This window comes from Lagopus leucura, unplaced genomic scaffold (assembly GCF_019238085.1).
Source record: "Lagopus leucura isolate 7727_CA_CO unplaced genomic scaffold, USGS_WTPT01 Super-Scaffold_739, whole genome shotgun sequence".
In the NCBI taxonomy this organism is placed as follows: Eukaryota; Metazoa; Chordata; class Aves; order Galliformes; family Phasianidae; genus Lagopus; species Lagopus leucura.
In genome coordinates, this window is record NW_024962255.1 from 17,688,160 (window position 1) to 17,713,387 (window position 25,228).

At 38.1% G+C, this 25,228-nt stretch overlaps 1 protein-coding gene across 5 annotated transcripts in view; it reads left to right on the plus strand.

Annotated features, from left to right (window-relative positions):
- The window catches only part of MAPK8 (mitogen-activated protein kinase 8), a 44,977-nt gene that overhangs the window by 10,700 nt on the left and 9,049 nt on the right, over window positions 1–25,228 (plus strand). For 3 of the 5 annotated variants that reach the window (XM_042862718.1, XM_042862721.1, XM_042862720.1), the window contains exons 2-7: window positions 11,535–11,700; window positions 13,722–13,851; window positions 15,073–15,131; window positions 15,257–15,395; window positions 19,812–19,977; window positions 24,187–24,258. In XM_042862718.1, the coding sequence (XP_042718652.1) occupies window positions 11,579–11,700; window positions 13,722–13,851; window positions 15,073–15,131; window positions 15,257–15,395; window positions 19,812–19,977; window positions 24,187–24,258 (688 nt within the window). In that variant the 5' untranslated portion in view covers window positions 11,535–11,578. Of the gene's footprint in view, window positions 1–11,534; window positions 11,701–13,721; window positions 13,852–15,072; window positions 15,132–15,256; window positions 15,396–19,811; window positions 19,978–23,758; window positions 23,831–24,186; window positions 24,259–25,228 lie in introns of all 5 variants that reach the window. The other 2 variants (XM_042862719.1, XM_042862722.1) reach the window with 2 other exon arrangements.

The window sequence follows — 25,228 nt, forward strand, 5'->3', positions numbered from 1 at the left end:
TTGTTTGAAAAAGGATTAAGGAAGTGGAAGATCCTTGCCTTATCCTATTATTTCTGTAAAAGAGAGTTTTGCTAAGAATAGTGCTTTAATCTGCTGTCATAATTGCTTCCATGCCAAAAAGTAAAATTACACAAGTTTTCTTTTGATGGAGCCATTCTAGTTAGTGATTTCTGTGGCAAAACTGACCCAAAAGAGGTAGTTGGGAAAGTGTTACTTTCATATATTGTGATAATGGGATTCATCATGGAACCATCTGTGGAGAAGCAGGTTCATGTGACGTTATGCTGAAGAAGCTGCAGAGATCCAGTCTTGTGGAATATAGTACACAGAGTGTTTGCAGCGTGGGATTTTTTTTGGTAGATGTAGCTGTATTCATTCTGATAATGTTTCTTCTTGAGAAATGATACAGCTTCATTCTCTTTATGAAGAATTAAAATTCTAGAATCAGCTTAAAAAAATAAAAGCTTTAGAGGAGAAGTAGGATGAGAATTTTCAGGGTTACAAATGCTGGCTTACAGGCTGTTAGTTTTGCAGACTATCTGCCTCTTTATTTACATCTTCATGACATGTGAATTCTAAACCTATCTTAAAAGCAAAGGCTATTTGTCTTAAGAAATCTCTACAGTTGTCTAACAGCTTCTTTAAAAAAGCTTAAGAACAGAGAAGAACCCTACAGTGTGTTGCATTAGAAATATGTCTTGCTGTGTGACCTGCCCTGTTGGTCTGTGTGGTACGCCCTTATCACCACACAAAGTACAGAGACCTGGAAAGCTTACTGTTCAGAATGCCATATAGTTGCACAGTGCTGTGATATATGGAATGAGAAGTGATTTATAACTTAGCAAGGATATGTATGTTAAGGAAGCCCTGCTGGCCCAGGGGAGCGCTTAGCAGGGAGTGTGGGCTGGTGTTCTGCAGCTGTGTTTGCTTGCTGCTTGTGTTACAGGAAAGGACTTGACCATGAGAAGTGCAGGAACATGGCATGTGCTGCATGCTGCTTTGTTGCTGGCTTGGGTATCTGAGAGCTCAGTTGGGTAAATCTCGATGTACCAAACTCTTAATACAGTTCTCAGACTGTTCTAAGTACGTACACTGGTGACTCTCTAGCATTGGCTTTGTTTTCAGAATGTGTGCATTTTTAAAAACATATATATTGGAAACAGGGAAATCTGCCTAGCCCCAAGTGCCTGCTGTTCACAGATGGTGAGGAAGTGTCAGGTTTCCTCTCTCCTTCCATATACCAGCAGACTTCCTTGCTTCCTTAGTGGAGGGAATTAGCAGAAGGAATGGCGAATAAGCAAAAGTTTTCATGTTGCATGAAGCGGATAGCATGCCTTCCCTTACGGCTTTCTCTTTCCTTGTCTTTAGATTGACAAGGAAGAGCATCTATCTGCTAGGCTTACTGGGTGGTTCATTTCTTTTGTTAAGATTGCACCCTCTGTTTCCCAGAACAAATATTTGCTGATTAATTTTCAGTTGCAACAGTTCTTAAAAGCCAGGCTGTTAAGTGGGGAATTACATGGCTTGAAGCTGCCCATGCAGCTGTCTGTAGGTCTTGATTTCACTGGATATGCTCTCCTGAGTGATGTGATTTCTAGACAGTCCTATTTATTTTGACTTACCTTCTCAATCTTTGTTTTCTGAATCTGCTCTGTTTTATGTGGCTTCCCATGTTTCCGAATTAGAACTCCTACTGTCCATAAACAACACAGAAATATCTGAAGTGTGAGTGTTGAGAGGATGGGGCCATCCTCTTTTTGGTGGTGCCCAGTGACAGGATGAGGGGCAATGGGTGCAACGTGGAACCCGGGAGGCTCCATCTGCACATTAGAAAGAGCTTCTTTACTGTGAGGGTGGCAGAGCACTGAGCTGGGCTGCCCAGAGAGCTTGTGGCATCTCTTTCTCTGAAGTTATTCAATATCTGTCTGGATGCTTTCCTGTGGAACTTACTCTAGGGATCTGCTTTAGCAGGGGGTTTGCTAGATGATCTCCATTAATCCCTTCCAACCCCTATGATTCGGTGAATTTATATTTTGCCCCCTTGCCCAAAGGCCTGTGTATAATCTTTTGTAACCAGCTGCTTTAGGGACTGTCATAAAGGGCTGAAAAAAAGTGAACAGCTTTAAAAGTGCACAAGGCCAGTTTCAGTCACATGAATGTGTATAAGATAACTAGAAACGTGCTTTTTTTTTTTTTTTTTGCTTTGTGGTGATCCAATTTATTCTCTTCATGCTGTTAACAAGTAGTACTATAACTCTTCATAAGGACTCTGTATTTTTTTCTTGTTACTGGGAGGCCTGTAGCTCATAAGCCAGTATTATGTTGACAGTATTTTAGAGAGAAAATAATATAAAATTGAGAAGGTGGACTGGGTAAAATCTTCTCAGCTTGAGCTTTATTGATGAAAAGCAGAAGACACCTATTTTGAAATGGGAGTTGCTGCAGAAGTCATGTATAATTTGTGAATAATTGGATGTATTGATACATTTATTATTCTGCTATTCATTTTCCTGCTTATGCAATGCATATGGCATCTGTGTATCTGACACAGCTCTCTACTGATTTTGATTGGATTTTAAATTGAATGTTTTAGAAGCAACACAAATTATATTGATTGTCTTATTTTGGGTGTTTTGTAAGAGGTGTTTCACAACATGAGAATCCTCTTTAGGAGTGTGCATAGCAGTTTGCTATTGATTTTTATGTAGAGGATATCCAAATGTTGTAGTTGCAGGTTCTGTGTTTGAAGCTCATGCTGCTGACCCTACCCAGATAGAGCAGTTGTTCAAACCACTTCAGAGAACATTGCCAGTTGGTTTGCATAAATGTACACTATGAGCTTCTGAGAAAAATGCTACGTGTTGTGTTGGCCTGGTCTGTGCTCTGCAGGGAGCTGTGTGTGAAGGCCCTGCTGGAGCTGGGCGGGCTCTCCGTGCCAGCTGGCCAGCAGCACTGGGGAGTGGAGCTGTGTTTAACAACAGGAGTTGTTTTTGCAGCTTCCTAGTGTTCGGGTGTGATCCTGCACTGATGTGTTTCTAGGCAAGTGCTAGTATCTGTAACTAACTCCCTTAGTTACTGTTATTTTATTCCTGCCAATCACGGGTCTTTTGTTACTATTCAAGAACCTCTACTATAGTAGTTACATCTGACAGTATTTCAGAAAGTTTGGAGCTACTCCAAATGTGGAAATAGAAAAGCTTACAGTTGCCTGGTCCTAAAGTCTCCTGGTACTGCTCACTTTCTCCAGCTTCAGGTTTCTGCAGTTTCAGGGTCAGCTGTTAATGCTTTGGCACCAGTGAACGCCCCGTGGGACCGAACTGGTTGTTGTTTCTGGCTGCCTGTGTTTGAACGTAAGTTAGGGCATGGAATTCAGGTAGTGGTGCGTAAAATGTGAAGTTGAAAATAGAATTATAGAATCACAGAATCATAGAATGGCCTGGGTTGAAGAGGACCTCAGTGATCATCTAGTTTCAAGCACCTTCCATGGGCAGGGTCGCCAACTACCAGACCAGGCTGCCCAGAACCACATCCAGCCTGGCCTTGAATGCCTCCAGGGATGGGGCATCCACAACCTCCTTGGGCAACCTGTTCCAGTGTGCCACCACCCTCTATGTGAAAAACTTCCTCCTAATATTTAACCTAAAACTCCCCTATCTCAGTTTAAAACCATTCCTCCTTGTCCTATCACTGTGCACCCTCATAAGCAGTGTAACAGTGCTAGAATAGTGCTCATCGTGCATCCCTTCTTTTAGTATGAAATTTGTTTGTAAATGTTAGAGACGAGGTTCCCAAAATTCTGACTTTGTGGAAACGTTCACTTCCGTCTTAAGCACTGTGGTGTGGATCAGTTATGCCTAACTGGAGCAGTGCTAGGCAGCATGCCAGCTGCAGGTCTCTGATGGTGTGGCTAACCCTGCCTGGCTCCAGTGGCAACACACCCCGCGTCTTCCTTGCTCTTTCCTTGCACAGGAACAGTGCAAGGAGGCAAAAGTCAAGGGGCTGCATTTTCAGCAGCTGATACTGGAGAGCTCTGCTTAGGAAATAAGCTTGTTCCTTTTCCCTGTAGAAAGCCCTGTCTGAGGGCTGGCAGGAGCTCTCCTCTCCCTTCCCTCCCTCTGCAGCAAGGAGGAGGTTCCCAAGTACTGGTGGTTGGGTTCAGTCAGGCCACTCGCCCACGGTCTATGCTGCTGCTTCTGTGCTGGCTGCTCACCGGTGAAAACTGCTAGAAGCAGGAGCAGATCAGTTTATTTATGATGAGAAATGAAAATGCCTGTTTGCTATTATTTAGTACTTTTGAGATGCAGTTACTTCTTGGTGTTGGGGTGAAGTACAAGGTCAGGAGTTTGTGAGGATGGAAGGAACTGCATCAGTGATGAGGAAGTGCAGGGAATCCTCTGCTGGAAGCTGCAGACAGGATAGTTTGGTCCTTAATCTGGAGGCAAGTATTTATGAAGAGAAAAAGGAAGTAGGAAATGGATATCACATACTTCTATGCCTGTGGAGAGAAGTGTGGGACTGTAGAGCAGAAGCAACCCAGAAACTGGAGAGATGTTTGTATCAGTCACTACTAATATGGGACACAAAGCACCTGGAGATTATTGGGGTCTTGTATATTACAGGGGTTGTAAGAAAACTCCCCATATGCTGAGGTGATTGGATTATTTGTCTGCTCCAAACAGAGCTAGGATCTGGGGAGTGACATCTGTTCTAGCGATTAAAATCCAATTATCAATCTTGTTTTGTGAGGGGCTCGTTCAAGAACTGATGACAAATCCTTGAGACCCTCTTGTTGTCAATGCTAACATGAATTCAGCAGAATTTTAGATTTTTTTAGGAGAATTTCTATTGACAACTGATAGAAATAAGTATAAAATTCTAGCCAGTTTAATAACTTAGAAGAATTTTAGATATTTAGATATCTTACAAGTAGCTTACCAAAGCAGTTTTAAGCAAATACTCTTTTCTGAGCAATGTAATTAGTTGATCTTTGTCAAATGGAAGACGTGCTTCCTCCTTTGCTTAGAGCCTCTTGTTGTGTTCACAACCTTCATAAATACAAACTGTGTAGTAGGTTGCTCTGAAAGTAATGCATCCTTTTTATTTCCATAGAAATAACATAAAAACAACATAAAAAGAGCATAGTAATGTTATTTGATAAAGCAGATTCTCAGCTACAAAACACTATTTTTCAACATGGTTACCACCATTAGGTATGCAGTTTTACCAGCAACAGACAAGAGCCTGCATGCTGTGCTCATAAACATCGCCACCAGTGAAGGAGACCCACTGTTGCCACTGTTGAAATGCATCACTGCCACCTCACTATGCTCACATCCACTGTTTGGTCTCCATAAATGTTCAGCAAGCGTTGATGAATGTCACTGGGTGCTGTTTTTTCTGCATGGAGAAAATCAATTCCAAACCTCTGCTTCATGTGCGCTCCCATGTCAGCCACCATGTCAGAGTGCAGCACTCCTGTATTGCAGATGTACATAAGTTTAAGCATGAGGCACTTCTGTGTCAATTATGTACAATCTAGGGACCTCATCAGATGTAAATCAACTTTAAGAGTAGTTTAGGCAATTGTGTGCAAGTTGTTCTACTTAAAACCATCTGGTTTGTGAATACAAAATTTGAAAGCTATACAGAATTTTAAGAAAGTCCTGTAGTCAACAATGAGAGTATTTCATTTCAGAGTAGGATTCAGATTTTTCAGGCTTCTTAAGCATTTGTGATAGTCTAGTAGTATCATAACACGGTGCTTACCCAGATGATTTTAACTCCCTTTCCTAAATTCCTTATCTATTGGCATTTAAACAGAGCTTGATGTATTGCAGCGTACAGCTTTCAGTTCCAAGGGTGGTGTGGAAAAAGAGAACATTAAAACCCTGGTTACACCTGTGAATATCTAAGCAAGCTTTGAAGTTACCTTTAAAAGACAAAATGATTTTGTTCTTCATTTCCAGAATTTGAGCATTTCAAGCATTTGTTTTATTAACTATCTAAAAACCAGGCACCATTTACAATATGCCATTTAGCAGATGTCCGGAACCCTTTAAATGTGACAGCTGAAAATTAGATAAGCATTCACAAATGCAGGATGCATACAGATCAGCAATGTTTGAACTGTATTTTCACAAACAAATAAAATTCATGAATGCAGGAGTTTTACATATTCTGCACAATTGTTTTGCTTTCAGTAGCAATCTAACATATACTTGAAGTACTGTTGATGTCCATTACACATTTCTCTACATTAGTTATAGATTCCTATGGAACATTAGTTTCTGTGGCATTAGCTACATTTATTTCAATTGGAATTTTGTAAGTTGAATTATTGACTGATCATGTATCCTGATATATTGAATGATATGTATCCTATGTCATTATGATGTTAATTTATGTAATTGTTTTATTTTATAGCTACCTTTTTCCATTTCTGCATCTTTAACCCACATGTTCTTCATTTTGTCACTCTATATAAACAATGGACTTGAGTAGTAGTCTGCTTCTTTGAATGTTGTAAACCTGTTTGTCCTGCAACCCTCTGATTTTCAGTGAAGATTGCTATCTTCATTGGTACTTGTGTTGTACTTAAGTCATATCTTGTCCTACAGACTGTTTGCTGGTTGTGTGTCCTAATTTTCTTCTTTTAAGTTCATTTATGCTTGCTCTTAACAGAAGATTGCTGTAGAAAACTTGTAACAAATGGTGGCTGTTCCTTCCAATGATTTTTCTCATTTTGCGTATTTGATTTCATTTCAAAGCATTAGGGTATGAAAATGTCTTCTCGGCTGTAGTCCTTAACCACAGTCGGATCCAACTGAGTACAAACAATTTGTTATGTAAATGGATACGGAGAATAAGGCATTGTGCTCTATAGCCTATATGGCCAAATGCAGCATGGTATGAATCCTTGATTTTCATTTCTTGTTGCCTAGCAAAGGTATAAAACGGCCATTAACAAGCAGTCTTAGAGAGTTAGCTTTACAGAGCATATGTTTCTCCACCCTTTAAGTTGGCAGTATGCATTCTATATACATGTCCCTTGTGGTAAAATTATCTCTTGGGTTCCACTTCTCTGTCTCAAAGGGAGAGAGATGTCTGAAATGTATGCTTTTTGTCAGTTTACAAGGCAATCTTTGAAGCTTTCCTGTTAGCTGTTACTGTCTTCTCTGAGAGAAGAGTGCAGAAGAGGTCATAAAATATTTCATGCTCTTACATAAACTGAGAGATTCTTTCTTTCATAAAGCCTGTTCCATTTCTTTCCCTCTGTGTGCCTGGAGTGCGTGCATTCAGGTCACTGCGTCATGGAAGTCTATTATACGTGTGTTATTTTTAAAGTGATTTCTGATTGAAGAAGCACAGAGTTGGCATCTCATTGACGTGCAGACTCGCAGGTGTGATAGCCGAGAAAACATTATTTGATGATAGCACTGCACTGAGGTGAAACACTCAGATGTCTAGTTGAAAATGCAGATTTCCAATTAAATTCTAATTGCAGATACATGAAGTTTCTGCAGTTAACTCAGGGATACAACTCTTACAGCCTCCTTGAGTTGGAAGAGGTCTCTTTGTTGTCTGCTGTTTCATCTTAACTTCTGAGGGTTTCCTATAAGCAAAAAGTCAGATTGCCCAAATCCAGCCTTAGTGACCTAATGGCACAGACCTGATACCCTTTGCTGTGCCATCAGCTTTACAAAGCCATAAACCACAGCTCAGCCAGCTCTGGTTTGAACACATTAACTTACATTGCACGTGGAGGTGTGCTGAGCAGAGCTGATGTTCTGCTGCAGTGCTGACCCCTTTATAGCACTGTCAGGTATAGATCATAGTTTTATAAAGTGTCCAAGAAAGCGGGGTCTGGCATGAACATCACCTCCCTCATTCTTTGAAAATAGTCAGTCTATGCATTCTTCGTAGGCAGGTCTATTGAATCTGTCTGTATTGTTCATATTTTTTATTGAAGTCTCTGGCCATTACTAAGGTTTTTAGTGCACCTGCACTGAGATTTTAAGGAAAAGCTGTGAGAACATAGGATTACCTCTCCATCCTGCCCTTCCACCCCCAAATCCAATGTATTTAGGCTTACTGGAAAAATATTTTAGCATACACTGTCCATATGTTGTCTGGTGTCTTGAATAATAAACTGAATGCTTTATGTCTTATACACAAAGATTAAAATTAGTGCATTATCTTACAGATATTTTGAATTCAACAAGTGTATGTAGAACAGTGTTGTTGAGAAACACCAGAGTATGTGGTCTGTACTTAAACAGAAGTCAGTGACAGAAGGTGTGTGTATTTATACATAAACATTACTATCCATGGTTTCTTTTATTCTAACATCTTACTGCTGTTTTAAATATGTTTAAATTAAAGCTGGGTGAAGACATTTGATTGTGATTGTAAGTATTATTCATTTTTTTTAAGTTGCTTCTTGTCTTGAAAGACATTTACAAGTACAGTGGGTCCAAATATTTTCACACTGTCATGTTTTTACATCTTTATCAGACTGTAAAAGAAGCGATGAGCAGAAATTCTTGACCATCATCAGTCTCATGCAAAACCAATTAATTCTAGTCCCTATTAGTGGACTCAAAACAATTACGCACAAGGACTTCCCTTGTATGGTCCTAGTGTTATTTCTATTTCCAGCATTTTTGTTGTGCTTTCTTGTGTAAATACTGCCTATGGCAATGTGAAGAATTAGGAAATGAATGTACCAAAATACACTGCAATGTCGTAAGGTCTCATTTTGGAATATCCTTACCTTGAGTAATTGAGGGCTGCCACCAAAAGGCTGGCACATACTGACCTTTGTTTAGGCGAGATACTTCCAAGGCAGTGCACAGTAGTTGATGTGTGAGGGGAAATTGTAGTGGTTAGCAGACTTCTTTCCCACTGACAGCAATTGTGTTCTGGCAAGTTCACAGTTAATGGGACAAGTGCATCGTCACTTTCCTCATTAATAATAGAAATCTGGAATCTGCATCCTGCCTTTCTTCATGTACGTAATTCTTCAGAATTGCTAGAAAGTGGAGCAAAATGTCAAATTTCAGGCAGGCACGATTATCTGATATAGCTTAATTGTGTTTTAATGAAAGATAGTGTAGGGATACTTTGTGTAAGAATCTTGAAAGTCTGCCAGTTTCTGCATTTATAACTACTTTAATATTTAAAGACTAAAACTTTTGGTGTTGTACATCTTTGAAGCTAGACTCTGTAAGATTAGGCACAAGTCAATTAGCAGATGGGAAGAAGTGAAACCTTTAGACTTTGTTCTAGGGGCTGTATTTGTAGAGCTGGACACTACCAGGCGCTTTCTGAGGATACTTTCTGTGAGTGGTGGGCACAAGGGAGGCTGGCCTGAGTGGAAGCAAAGCACTGAGTAGAAGTAAGTTTGCTTAGAAAGTTGAGAGGCTTAAATTCTCGGTGGTGTAGAAATGATGAAACTTGGAGGCTGGAACACAGACAGAGTGGATGCCAGTTGATTCAGGCTAAGGAAGCTGTAATGGCCAGGTGAAAAGGAGGCAAAGAGAAGCATTACTTATGTTCTGAGACTTCTCATTGCTGACCTGAGTGCTTCCTCAGTGCCTCCCAGTGACTGACTTGCATCTCACCTTAGTTTGCCATAAAAATTTGCAAGAAATGGCTTTTCTGAGAGCTGACTCTTCTTAAATCAGTTTTATGCTAGAAGAGCGTGAATTTTAGCTGAAGTGATAAACTATACCCCATGCTGAAGCAGCAGAGACTGATGTTTTTTTTTTTAACTACGGCACAAGGAGTTGCAAAAGAAGGAATGATAATTCAGATGCAAGTGGGGATGCTTCTGCTTCTCCACTTCAGGGTACCTCTTCTTCCTTCCTCATTTAATCTCTCTTCCGTATTGCTGTCATTATTCCATTGATAGCATTTTACTGTCCTATCTAATGATCTGGGGTGATATGACTCTTTCTGCTTCAGCCAATGTAAGAGTACACTGTAACATCATGTGAAGTTTGTGGGAGCAGACTTCATGCATAGTGGGAAGGGATGCCAGCTCCTATCATTGTGGTTGCAAGTGCCCAAGCATGTTTTGCTACCTTAAGAATTATTCAGGCTTGTTACTACATTAATTGGCTACAGACTGTTCAGATAAAATGTTTGGTATCTTCATCTTTCTCGTGTTTTGAACTGTACTGACTGTCCATCAAGTAATCATTTATGATATAAACAGGAATATCTTAAGCCTAAGTAGACTTCTTTTTTTCCTTTACTGCACTTTAAGATACAAAACAGTTCATGTATTGGAATTTGAAAGGTAGAGCACTAAATTAAAAATGTGACTCAGAGTTTCTGTATGCAGACATATGTTGAGGTACAATATTCTGAGGTATTCTGAGTTTTTCAGATAGTAGTAGAAAGTTGAGGTACATTTTATATCATTCATGTTCTTCAGATACAGTGTATGGCACTTTATTTAAAAACAAAGAATCCAGTTAGCAGGGAAATCTATTGAATCTATTAAAGCTATTAAATCCTAAACTGATGGTGCTTTTCTAGAACTTCAATATGCTGCTACATGCTGAAATGCTACTATTAATTATAAATGGTTTGGGAATGATGAATGACAATATGGGTAAGTGTTGCATACGTTAGTAACAAAGGAAGATACCATGCTATTACTCTTGAAGAAATAAAGATATTTCTTATAGTCAAACAAGAATTTACACTGCTAGACATGTGTTACAACTCCACCCAACCCCCATGTAAAGAAAAAATTAGAAGAGTACAACTGACAAGGAAGAAACAGTGTACAGTACAATAAAAGCCACTGTACATTTTACTTTTTTCTCCTATGAATGTGTACCTTAAGATACTGATTTTCCTTTATTAACACCAGAATGGTGTTTTATTTGTTTGTTTGTTTTTGTGGAATAGAAGTCCTTTTCATGTTATACTTGTTTTTCCTTGTCCTGCTTTTTATTTTGTTTCCTGGGAGCTATGATGAGAGGTCTATGACAAGGCCAGTTTTCCTTTTCTGTCCTTGATTAACTCTGTGTATTTCCATGTCAGTGATGGGCATTCCTGGCAGTTGCAGCCAAGAACATTTTCATTATTTCAATGTCTGGAAAATGTATTGATGGTTTGTCACTCCTGTATCTTGTTGAATGAGTCATACAACAATTTAGGTTGTAAGAGACTTCTGGAGGGCATCTGGTCCAGACCTTGCTTAATTTGCTGCATATGCGTGAAAAGGCTCAGCAACGCTCTGTGCTCTGGGGATGACATAACCAACCTTTTGACTTTCTGTTCACTGCTATGTAAGATTTTTGCTGCCAATCATTCAATTCTTGTTTTTTATTATTTTTTTTCTGTTCTAGAATCCTGTCTGAGGGACATTCCTAAAAACAAAGCATCATCTTATTCCTGCAGATATGAAAAGCAGCATATGTTTGCATATGGGCCTTCTGCGAGAAGTTATGGGGAATTTTTCCTTTTGTTATATTAAATACAGTTGTAAAATCTTAATTCTCTTTAATTCTTTGCAGCCAGGAGCAGAATTTGGATGAAGCGATCTGCCTAAGTTGCCGTCATGAGCAGAAGCAAGCGTGACAACAATTTCTACAGCGTTGAAATTGGAGATTCTACATTCACTGTATTGAAACGGTATCAAAACTTAAAACCGATAGGATCAGGAGCGCAAGGAATAGTATGGTAAGGTTTCTTCAAAGTGTAAACACACTTCTAGGTTCTGTTAATAGAATTTTTGGAGTGCCTTTACAGTTATACGTTATGTGAAAAATAGTGTTTATGATCATTAGTCGTCAACAGTGGGTTTTGTTGTTTATTTTGACATGCATCCCTTCCTGCATCAGAACTGGTGCCCTTCTGTGTAAATTCATTTAGGTGTCCTGAGTCCCATAAATTAAAAGGATAAAGGAACTAATCCTGATCCTAAGCCACACTGCTTAAAGTGAAACAAAAGCCAAAAAAAACCTCTATGTAATATTTGATGCTTCTACATGCTTTTTCTTCTTAAAATAGTTTGCTAGAGACCTATTTCACTTAGTTCCATAGTAGTGTCTTACACCAGTTAGTGAGAACTTGTGATGCAGACTATCAGGGTAATGTGCAAATTATGCTTATGATAAATGAAGCTGTTTCAGTTAAGCCACTCTGATTGCCCTGAAATGAACTGGAGCACGCATATGGTTGAATTTTGCCCATTTGTGAAGGAGATAGTGTGTAATTCTTGTGATTTGGGTTGAGTTGTGTTTTTGTTTCTTTGTTTTTTCTTTTCCACTAATCCAGCTTAATTTGGAAGAATATAGAATCATGGAATCATGAAGGCTCAAAAAGGCCTTCAAGAACATCCAGTCAAGCCATCTACCTATCACCAATATTTCTCACTACTCCGTTTCCCTCAGTACAACACCTAAACATTCCTTGAACACCTCCAGGGATGGTGACTCCACCACCTCCCTGGGCAGCCCATTCCAGTTCCTAAACACAGTTTCTCCTAACATCCAACCTGAATCTCTCTTGGTGCAACTTGAGGCCATTTCCACTAGTCCTGCTGCTGAAGTAGTTTTGAAGTAGGTGCTCTAAAGGCTCAGCTTTGAAACAGACTCTAAGGCTATGTTTATGTACTGCAGATTTAGAAATTTGTCATTTTTTCCCGATCTCCTCTTTGCTTCTCTCTTGCAAGATATGGACTATCTTATGGGTAGATGAAGGAAATATAAACAAACAAAAAAAAAACTTACCACTATATGTTCATCTAATTTTTTCTTTCTTTTTCCCTTGTAACTATACAGTTTTATGATGCTAAAAAAAAGAAATCATTCAGGCCTAAGTACTGTATAGACAACATATTTCCAATTGTATTTGGTAAATGCTGACCATTTACTGGCAGATGTTCTGCATTAGTTTTGTGTACCATTCTCAGTAAGAGACAATAAAATGGTATTTTTCCCTGCTGAGGCTTTTTTACTAGCTGACAAATATTTCCTGAGTCTGCACAGTAGTCAGCTGCTGTATTACTTCTTGCAGAAAACAAAATCCCCGCCTTCCTGTCATGGCAATATGTACAGGAGTTGTCCCCACTAATAATCCTCATCTTTTCAACAGCTTGTATTACTGAATTATTAGTAATCTTGGCATCTATCTGCAAATAGAATTTTATTCTTCCTTGAAGACATCAAGCTGTTAGGGCTTTCCTAGCATTTTGGTTTTTTTTGTTTTATCTTGATGTCGATGCGGATATTGTCATGAGGATATTAAACAGCTGCATGCTGCATCATGAATGAGAGCGTGGGACCTATGTATAACCTACTTTTCCTCTCTTCTTATCCCTACGTTTCAGTGAGAAGATTATATGTAAAATTGATGTGGATTTTATGTTTAAAGCATTTTGGATCTTTTTAGGCAGTCTGTTCTTCAGTGCTAGTGAGTGGCAAGACATCAGTACCTTTAGGCAGATATTCTAGGAAACAGAGGCCATGCAGTTTTTATTGGTGATTGTTGTGTGTTAGGGCTACAAATCTGGGAAAATCTTTAAGATTTTTGTATTGCAAAGCATTCATGAGCACCTTGCTATTACTCTCCCTGAAGCTGGTTAATACCAGAAGCTTTGTTTACATGCAGACTTAATACGTGGTATTTGGAAAAGTAGAAACTGCCTGAGCTTAATTGATTGTAACGCTGATATGAAATCATGTTATTTTTATTTACAGTGCAGCCTATGATGCCATCCTTGAGCGAAACGTTGCAATCAAGAAACTAAGCCGACCATTTCAGAATCAAACCCACGCTAAAAGAGCTTACAGGGAGCTTGTTCTTATGAAGTGTGTTAATCACAAAAATGTAAGTGGGCTGTTCTGCTTTAAATATTAAAGGATCGACCAGGTAGTTGTTCTTTGTAAACATTTTAAAGACCATTTCAGAGATGACATCGTTTATAGATTGTAGTGGTTTTCAGAACCTGGCTGTATGTTTGTGTTAAGTACAAAAGGGTCTGAGAAGAGCAGTTGCAGGCTAGTGTTAATACCTGTCCAGTCTTCAAACTCCTCCTTCAGACTCAGGAAGGGAGATGGTGTTACATTGCTACATTTTACAGACAGCTGGCAAATGAGAATACTCTGAATGGTAATTGCATTCTTCTTTCTGTTCCTGGTGCTAAACAAGTAGGAGGAAAAAGCCTGCAATAGTTTTTATTTATTTCTTTATTTTGTAATGCATGAATGAGTTAGGAGTCATGCTGTGACAGCAGGAACTGTATGATGCTTGAGAAGCTGTGGAGCAGAGCTGATTAGAGACATTGGGAGAGAAAAAGTGATAAATGTATTGGATTTAGATTACAGAAGTCTGGTATTGGCCATTTTCTGCCTTAAATGACAGCTGTATGCCATCTTCCTCACCTTCTCACTTGATCTCTCTTCAGCAAGAGAAAATTCTCCCTGGCTTTTAGTCAAGGAAGAATCATTGAAACCTTACTTCTGAGAAATAAGTGGTTTATATGTGGATTCTCTGGAAAATTTACCCAGTAGCATAATTTATGTGATTATTAACTATTGCAACCCTGCTTGACTCTTGATGAGTAATATCTTGACCTGTTGCTGCACATACCTTCCATTCTTAGCAACTGGAAAATGCTATAAAATTGCTGTTTTTGACTTTGAATCAATTTTTTGCTTCACCTCTGTCTATGGCAAAGTGATATCTCTTTGGTAGTTTTTCTTGTCACTTTTTCATTTAATTTTTCATCATACATAATAAGAATCTTAATGAATTTTTTTTATATTTAAAGTAGGGAGCAAGGAAAGACTGACTAATTTCTTCAGGTTTTAACCTTTTAATCCACACAAAATGTTTTTAGATTGTATGACTTTTGGAGGATAAATACTTTTCACAAAATCATTAGCATCTGTTACAGCATGTTAGGCATGGTTGACACTCTGAGCATCTGGTGCTTCAGTGGATACCAGGAAGATTGTATCAGGATGCTGGATGTCTGTTTTGAAATGTTGATTTGCAACTTTGCTATTGCTGTGATGCGATTATACTTCCTCTCTTTTTTTCCTACAGATAATCGGCTTACTGAATGTGTTCACACCACAGAAATCCCTAGAAGAATTTCAAGATGTGTAAGTTTGATATAAACTAAAGCTGTGAATTAACTTCAAAAATATTAACATTGAAAGATGAACAAGGTAAAGAATACAGTAAATTGGCAGCGTTATCAGATTGTTTTTTTTTTTCTCTTTATAAGCTACATAGTAATGGAGCTCATGGATGCAAATCTCTGCCAAGTAATTCAGATGGAGCTAGACCATGAACGAATGTCCTATCTGCTTTATCAGATGCTGTGTGGTATCAAACATCTTCACTCGGCTGGAATTATACATAGGGTAAGTGAATTTCCATGTTACTTTTTCATTGCATCAAGTTTTGCCTTAGAGTCCTTCTCCAACCTAAATGATTTTATGATTCTATATAAATGAGTCAGGAAAAAAATCAGAAATGCGTGTACAAATAGTGTTCTGTAGCCTATGCCATGGACAGGGAGAGAAAGCTGAAAGGAAATCAAGCTTCCTTTGTTGCTCTGTAATTCTGGAATGGACCTCTTGGATGTTTTTCCTAGATTTGAAAATAATCTGCACAGGACAAAAAAAAAATAATTATGGCAGTGAGTTGCATTACCTTCTGTAATTTTGTATCGTGTTCAATTTTAGCAGTCATGGCAGGAAAGAATATCTGTAATCACCTCCGCCTTTGTTGTTTTGGTAACCAAACCTGAAATTCCATCTTTTGAAAGAACTGCCCAATTTATTTCAGCTCCTTTACTAACAGAGTAGAAAATAAGTATTTGAAGTTTCCAGACAAACAGATCATGATAAAGACCTGTGAGTGGAGCTTTCATACACCTGTGTGTCACAAAGCATTCCTTCAGGTTGCCTGCAGGCAAAAATGACAATTACTTTTCTAGTGGCTTGTATGTGAAATCCAGTTAGGATATTTTGAATTTAACATCACCTATTCAAGTTGAACATCTCACATATATATTTATGTGTAGTGTGATGATTACTTGAGGTTGCCTAGTTATAACTTTTCCAATATGCTTTCTATTATTTTGGGAAACTGTAAACTTGTATTTTTACAATGTTATGTTCTTCACTGTAATGTTTTTTCATAGAGAGAAATTATGCAGGAAAAAATTAATTTATGTATGCACAGTACTTTCAGTCAGTACTGTGTAGTATCCCTCAAGGATGATGTACAGCAAAATCATGAATAGCAATTCTGAATGCTACAACCTCATTACTACACTGCGGTGCTTGCCAGTTCAGTAGCCCAGCTCATTGTGGAGTGGCCTGCAAGCTAGAACTGGCAGTATGACACTCCCTTTCAGTCTGCTGTTTCTCATTCAAGAGAACCAGGGTATTGTATAAAGAGCAAATAAAATGTAAATGGCAGAACACTTTTGCTCACCTGGTTCCAGTACACATCTGCTGTCGTCTCACTCTAGTTAAGAGCTCAGGGAGGGAAGGTGAAGGCTTTCTTCGCATAGTTTGCCCTGGTATGACTGTGTTTGAAAGAGCTGGGGAAAGAATAGGTAGAAGCACCACCCAGCTGTTGCACCCTGCCCTTCCTACCCTGCATGTGCTTATAGATGTTCTAGAATAGACAATGATTCTGTGGGTCAGTGCAGGCAAACGCTAAGTGCTTGTGCAGACATTGCTTCAAGGACAGTTTGTGCTGCTGTAAAGTAGGCACTGAATAACTGAGCCTGTAGAAATCAGTAATAAATGGAAACATCTATACAGTCATTGCTTCTTTTCTACTACTAAAGTGGGCTGTTGGATAGGAGTAAGGACAGCTTTACCAATACATTTTCTGCCTCTGTAAATATGGGTGGAGTTCTGAAGTGCTTCATGTTGTGCAGTAGTACAGAGTTTAGAGATAGCCCAATCCAATGAGATTGTCTGTAGATACAATTGCTATGCAAATAGTGTGCTTGAATGATTTTGAAGGACATTTCACTTGCATGCCTTCTTGGTGGACTTTCATTTTGCAACTTGCTCTCTGACTGCTTGAAGCTTCAGTGTGTGCAAGCAAAATCTTTGCATTGCTTGCTTGCTTTTTGCGTTGCTTCTTTAAATTTTAAAGTGTGAGGTGTCAAAATTCTTTCTGTTGAACAAGATCTCGGAAGGCAAAGAGGGCATATGGAACATGTGACTTCAGTAATAACTCCTTATGCCTGTCTTCTGATCTTTTAGCAGCACTATCCCAAGTATCTAGATCTAGTGACTTTCTTGAAACTTGTTTCTTAAACATAGTCTGCACTACTGTGGCTGCCCTTGAAACATTCTGAGTAGTAATTCAGTGCACTTATTTAATGTCCTTAAAAGTTTTAAGCAATTTTTGCTATTGATAGTTTCATATGTTTTTTAACTTTGTTATTCAATGCCTAACATAGCTGAGTTGATCATACCATCTCAGCTACTTTCTCAAAACTTGACAAATGACTGAAACTAAAATATTTTCCATGTGTGCCTGTAGCATTGGATGCTCTCTGCCATGCAAATAAGTGTGGTGTTTCCTTATAGCAGACTAGAGGCAGGCGTTACACAGAATTTTGGAATGTTTCACCTGTAAGTTGCAGAAGATATATTTAGCTCTCGTGGCATTGGGTAAAGATATAGGTTGATAAAGACTTGACTGTGTCTTTGTGCTGACTTTAATAAATGTTGACAGATGAGCACTGTGGTGTTCAAAGCATTTTGCAGAGATGGAGTCTCCAGCAAGTCTACAAGTACGCATTCATTTATATTTTGCAGTTTGTGGAGGATGAATAATCAGTTGCTGGGTTGCGCCTTACTAACTTGCTGAAGGACACAACCTATCTCATTAGTCTTGCATGGAGGCTCTGTAACACTGTATTCTGCCTAATTTTGAGTACTTAACAAAGGTGCCTACTAATGGAAGGCCTTCACACAAATCTCTTTAGAAAGAGAAAGAAACTTCTTCAAAAATGTAGCTGATTTAAAAAAAAAAAAAAGAGTTATTTTGATATGTCTTCTGCTATAGGTTCTGGATGTATTTCTACAGTCTAGCAAAGTTAATTGCTCTCACAGGATCTTTTGAGTCCTCATTTATTTAAAACATGAGGTATTGGTCTTGCATGATTTGAAATCCAGTATAAGTCAACACACCTCCATCATTTTGAACAACAGGAATTCTGTATCCTGCATGAAAACATGCTCCTAGGCTTCGTGAGAAACACGCAGTGTTCAGAAATCTAAGATGGACAGTACTCTTTAAATTTTAGTTTTTGTTTTCACAGTGTTTTTACTCTTGCTAGGGGAAAATTTATTCAACATTTTCAGTGTTGATCCTGTAGCTTTGGGGAGGACAAATACAGCTGATATTAGCAGCATGCACCTGGGATTCTTCAGTGAACATCCTCCAGATAATAGATTTCTACAAAAAATAATGCTTATAATAACAGGATTTTAGCAAAATCTGAAATATGCACATTGAATAGCTGAAATGCCTCATAATACTTGGATTTATTCATTACATTTGAGAATCTTTTAAGCCAAAGTTGTCTTCACAGTCTTTGTGTGTGTGATTTAGAAGAGTGTGTGAATATGTAAGTATGCAAGACATTTAATTACCCATTAAAATTCTATTGTTCCAAAACCTGTGTTTTCTTTTTTGGCTTCCTCTCTGTCTTTAGTGCAGCTTAGCCCTCCGAGGGGCTTGAAAGACATACCAGTACAAATGAAAATCTTGCAGATTACCACTTCTGCATCTTTAAGAAGTAATGATAGAAAGATCTGGTTATCAAATGCTCACAGCTAAAATACTGGAGTCCTCTGCCACATCGTATTGTTTTGTCTCATTATTCTTGGTAGAGGTAACTAGAAAGGATCCGACCTTGTATGGATGGTTTATGTGTTATGAATGATTTTCTGATGACAAAGTCATTCTGAACCTACTCTGCCCTTAATAATTGCTCTGTGACATTCAGATGTGTGTAAGATATCCAGAGATAATGACTGAGAATGTCTGTGTAGACATTGCAAAGCCCCTGTTGCTAATATAATTTTGAAGTTGAACTGGAGAGAGTAAAGTTAACCAAGATTCCAACTAAGAACCTCTGAAAGTCTGTAATTTTTCACTCCAATTTAATAGTTAAGTATCTGGCAGTTTTTCACTGGTGCCCTTTTTTGTTTGGTCACCAAACTTGGTATAATGTAAACCAAATCCTAAATGAGAAATTAGATCTATGTGAGCATGAGCGTTTCCTTCCTGTTCAGAGAAATATCTGCATTGGTTCAAAAGAGGTAATGCAGCCCCAACCAGCAAAGAAATCTTTTGCTTTTTGCATTTATGAATGATTCTAATCATTTTTATCTTTTTGATTTTTATATTGTAATGATTATTGCAATTGTCACATTATTTGTGTTCTGCATTGTAGTAATAACTGGTGTTCCAGTGGACAGTTTCTAGTCCTTTTCTCAGAGCTAACATTTCATACTAACCTCAATTTATTTCACACATTGCTAGAATATCTTGTAACACTAGTTGTATTTTCCTTCTTTAATTGCTAAATGAATCTACAAGCACAATAAGGGAATTAATTCTATGGTCTGCTGAATGCATATGAATTAATGCAAGGGGGAAAGTAAACTGCAGTTATAGAAATGACCTAGTCATATATGTGGGGTTGAATGCTAGCAGTATTCTCTTTTAAAAATGTGAACCAACGAGTACTTTGTGCTTGTCTTAGTGGTCATATATGATGTTTCTTTTTAAAGGACTTAAAGCCCAGTAATATAGTAGTAAAGTCAGACTGCACTTTGAAGATTCTTGACTTTGGACTGGCCAGAACTGCAGGAACTAGTTTTATGATGACGCCTTATGTAGTGACTCGTTACTACAGAGCACCAGAGGTCATCCTAGGGATGGGATACAAAGAAAACGGTCAGCAAATATAGTCTTTCTTTGGCATAGCTTTATTTTTTGTTTGGCACGCCACATTTTACATGTTTAATGTTTTTTTTTCAAGATGTAAAAGATTTTATAAATTAGGCATGTGACCAAAATGCAGATTCTGGGTACACCAATTTATTTATCTAATTCCATTAATAATGTTTACATTTAATAGGAGAAAAAATTGAGGGCCTTGTTTGTTTAAAAATTTAAGTGACTTGCTTGGTGGATTTATTTTCCTTCATGAAGAAATGGAAATATGTTTTCTTAAGATGTGATACATACCTTTGTATACCGTTGTCTGATTTTATTCCTGATGAGGACATAAATTGTAATTGTGTGTCCCAAATTTAATGTTTAAAACCCTACATTCAGTAAAGCCACTCAAGAGTAGGTGACAAACAAGCTCAAGCCACCTGCCATGGCATTGCTTTTATTAAAACCAGCCCACTTTAAAACTGTTGCACTAAGTTCCTAAACAGTGCTGCTGAAGAAAAATGCAGAGCCCCGTTAAGAAGCATTATAGGTTCTCTGTGGTCCACGATGAGTTACAGGGAAACTTGTTTACTTTGTCCCTCTGCTTGCTTACATTTCCCTCCTCCTTTTACTCCTTTGGCCCTCTGTTTCTCAGTAACCTCTAAAAAATTTAGGAAAGCATTTAGCATTTGAGGAAAAATCACACAATCTTCTAAATGAACACTAGTATCCTTTAGGAAACCAATGGAACACGTGCTTCCTGCAGGTCTATTTATGGCTCTGATTCTGCTGTCATTTCATTGATCTGCTGTCGCTGCTGTCAGTTCACCTCACCTGGTGCTTCTGCCTCAGGCAGGCATTGTGCACAAGGGTCACCGTTGGTTTGCTGATTGTGTTTTGAACACATCGCCTATTAGTCCTCCAGTGAGCCCCAGGAGGTGCTGCAGTGCTAGAGGCTTTGTTAGCTGTCTCCTGGTCAGGTGAGGTGTGTGGCTTCTTTGGTTACAGGCACAACTGGGACTTGATGTGTTTTTCAGAGTTCTTTAATACAGTCTGCATACTTCCCTGTCAACTGCATAGTATTAGGACAAGTTCAGGTCGTACAGAAAGTATAACTGTTATGTTCACAGAAACTGATTTCCTTTTTGTTATTGTTTATGAAAGCCAGGAAGAACAACTCTTATCAGTGTGACAGTGGAAGAATCCAACTCAAAGGAATGAGAATAGGTCTTTTTTCAAGTCTGTGATTTATGTTTCTGTTTGGATCATTAATCTGCCAGATAGGATGTACAGTTGGCTATTTTTTCTGTAACTTTTGAGACAGATGTCGAGTGAAGCAAGCACAAGTTACTTTTTTTAACTGCTGAAGTTCTGTAGAAAGCACTGCTGTAAGTTTTTTCTTTCTTTTTTCTTTCCCTGAAACCTAGCAATGGCCAGCTAAGAGGCAATAGTCACAAAACCCTAAAGCTGTAGAGTCATTCAGCTGCCTTGCAGAAGGAATTGATGTGATGGAGGTCTCAGGTTTTCTGCCATAGATTGCCCAGTTCACATTTTTCTCATGAAATTTGTCATCTTGAGTTACAAAAGTGTGAAACATTCTTTCCATTCAAATGATGCTGAGGTTTATTGTTGCTGTGTTCTAGAGCACCCTGTTGTTGCTAGTGGCCGTGCTAATGACAGCCCCCTTCTCTAAGTCAGGAGTGAGTTGTGTTTTGCAGCAGAATGTAAATCCAAATTTACTTTCATATGAAAAACTATATAGCATCTTCCCAAAACCTGAATATGTGGTCATTGAGTTGAGAATGACACTTTCTATAGAATGTGAATTTGTTTGCTAACTGGTTCAGGAAGCAGCCTGTATTTTCTTCCCTATGTACTGTTGTTATGAGGAGGTTATTTACATAAATTGTGTTCTTCTTCATAGTCGCTGCCTGATGAGTTCCTTCCTGTGCAGCTCCACTGACAGCACAGTAAGGCTGCAGAGGGCAGCAAGGCAAGTAGAAAGGATGCACTTGTAGTGAGATCTATGGGCTGCCCAGGATCCACTCCTGTTGACATTGACCAGTTGTAGCCCTCCAAACCCATAGTTAAAGTAAAGGTTAACTTGTTTAATGTAGAATTAAATATTAAAAACTGACAACAATTAACACTTTAAAAAGAGACTAACATTTAAAGCAGGGTCATCTGGCATCTTCATGCTCTTTCAGTTCCCTGCTGCACTTCCCCTTCAAGATGAGGGAGGACACATCAGTACATGTACCGATGACTGAGACACATACTGAAGAGCAGTAATCTTTGGTGCTATGTATGTGCATATGAAATCTGTAACTAAAAAAAAACGAGCGAGTGGCCCAAACAAGCAGGTGAAAGGGTTGACTTCTGCATTCTGTTCTGTAGGTTAAACAGAGGAATTGTATGTAATGTTTTTCTTAGTCCCCAGAGTCTTCTGATGTATGAAGATAGATCATTGACTCATGTTATTTCTCTTACCAGACTTCTCTATGCAGTTATGGGAGGTATTTTCATCACATTGGACACATTATTTACAGCACATTTGAATATATTTTGATTTGTGAAGGCAGCAGAATATGTACTTTCTGTAAACTTTCAGAAAGTGTTTTAAAGGGAAAACAGTACAAATCATAAAACATTTTTAAATGAACCAGGCCCTTAATTTTGACCTATTAATATGTACAGTTGTGATCTCTTGCCATACGATTTAAACATTATTTTAGAGGAACTTTTATTACATAAGAAGGAAGGAATGTTTTCAATAAGAAGCAATGTTGTCTGCTTGAAATTGTTCAGCTCCCTCGCAACTTTCAAATGTGATTTTTGGCATACAGTTTTTCTCATTTAAATCCCCTTCTTCTCTGCTTAACTGAAATTCTGGTCTTACATTTGATATAAAACTATTCATCATAATACAGATGCATAATTATGACATGAAGAAAACATTTGCATACAGAGTTAATAGAGTTTCTCTGATGCAACTTCAGAAAAATTGGCATACCTGTAAAAAGTGAACTTGTGCATCTCTGAGTGTATCTTCTGAATGATTTATTTTAAGATATTGTGGAAAATAATCTTTTGTACAAAAAAACACTGCTATTGAGCTTTTTGTTTGTATGTTATTTTGACAGAACTAGAGAAATATTCTTAAACCAAAGAACTTTAACTTGAAATCTCTTAGGAGCGTACTAATATTGTCATTAACTGATCCTCTAAAATTCTAAGTGATCTTTTACTGATTGTACTTGCTTCTTGTTTAAGGGGAGAGAGATATACATGGTAATCTGACTTACGGGAAATACTTGATGGCAAATGTTAATTCCTATGAAACAACTAATTCTGCTGCTGAAAGTATTAACTATTCAGGTATCCCGTATTTTGAAAGGTCATTTTTGGTTACTACTCTTAAAATGATCCCTATAGTTAAAATGAAAATTTCAATAAACTTGTCTTGGAGATCCGACTGTTCTACTGAAAGAGCTTTGCACGCCTCAGAACTTGAAGATGCGCATTACTCTGCTTGATTCGTGTGTATCTCTCCCTCTGCTGTAGCTCTTGCTCTCGCACTGTGTTAAACAAAAGGATGGTTTTCTGCCTTGTATTTGAGACAGTTAAAAGCTAATCCTTAAATACTGTGTTCTTAAAAGTGGTTTCATTGATTAATATAAAGATTTGCTCTTCCTGTGCTGTCTCTGCAGTTTATAGAATGCAGTCATGTTATGCTTCTTTTAATTTTAAATGACCGTTTGCTTTGCTTTTCCTTCTTTTTGTGCTACAAACATAGTGGATTTATGGTCTGTGGGGTGCATTATGGGCGAAATGGTTTGCCACAAAATCCTCTTTCCAGGAAGGGACTGTATCCTTGTGCTGCTGCAGCATGTTGAATTAGTTAGGAAGTGATTAACCTTGTTATTGATGTTATGTCATGAAAATGCATATTGTACAATTTTTTTTTTTTTTATTAAATGGACATGAATTTTTCTTGTGATAACACTGAAAAAAAAAAAATTAAGGACTTCATTTTAAGTCAGGCTGCACCTAGCAGTAGGACATAGTCTCTGCTGGTCCTGTAGTTAGCGTACGTTCACCTTCACTCACTTCCATTACACATGCTTTTTATAGTCACTTCACGTGTGTGTGCGTCTCGATATTTTTATTTCCTTTATTTTGATAACTATCTTTTCTGTTAATATCATTGCATTTTGTTTTCAGTTGACATTTGGTCAGTTGGGTGCATCATGGGAGAAATGATCAAAGGTGGTGTTTTATTTCCTGGTACAGATCGTATCCTTACCTTTGGCCTAAGACGTAGTTTGAAAAGGTCAAAAGATACCACAGCGATTTAGTTCCAGGTTAAGGTGGATCTAATTCTTAAAATACTGTTTTTAAATTGCCTTTTCAAAAAAGCATTTGCAAGTTCGTAATTTTGGTTCCAGGTTGCTGCAAAAATAACTACAGTTAGAGCACTTAGAGCAAACAACAGCACAGATAGCTTTCACGTGTATGGCGCTCTTTAGAAATCAATGCTTAGTGAGAAATTCTAGCAAGAAGAGCAAAATACCACTTGGGTGAGCAGGCTTATTTTTCCTTTTTTGTTTGTTTGTTTTCAATTTGATATAGTGTCTATTCATTGATTTTGGATGTTGTCATGTTTAAGAGAGGCATTTATGTTTATTTAAGTGGTGTTTTACTGGTTCACGTGCGTTGCTTTTTGCTTTGGAGCTCATTTCTATGTAATAACTTAGTAATCTCGTTTGGTACCCAAGCACATTTAGCTGTTGTTATTTTTTTATGTTTTATAGGAGACGTGTAATTAAATGATTGTCCTCCGGAGTGTTTTATTTTTGTATGCAGAAATGATCCTGCAAACAGCTTTCAGAAATATCTGGTGCTCCTGTCTTGCTAATCCATGAATGGCTCAGTGGTGTCTGTGTGGGTGGTCGTACAAACAAATGCTTCAGACAAAGGATCTGCTGCAAGCAAACAGAGCTGAGAACTCTGGATCCTCACTAAAATTAATGGAAATTGAATTGGAATTTGGCATCTTGTTTCACCAGTAGTTGATTAGATGCCATGAGAAAGCTTTCCTGCTTTTCTTGCAGGTTGATGGTTTAAAAACCAATACATTAGTACATGGGCCTTGTCATTGCCTGCTAGCTTTGTGAATCCAGGTTGCTAGCTAGCTTGACTTTTAATTCAGGCAGTATCTTTCTTTCCTTTCTTTCCTTTCTTTCCTTTCTTTCCTTTCTTTCCT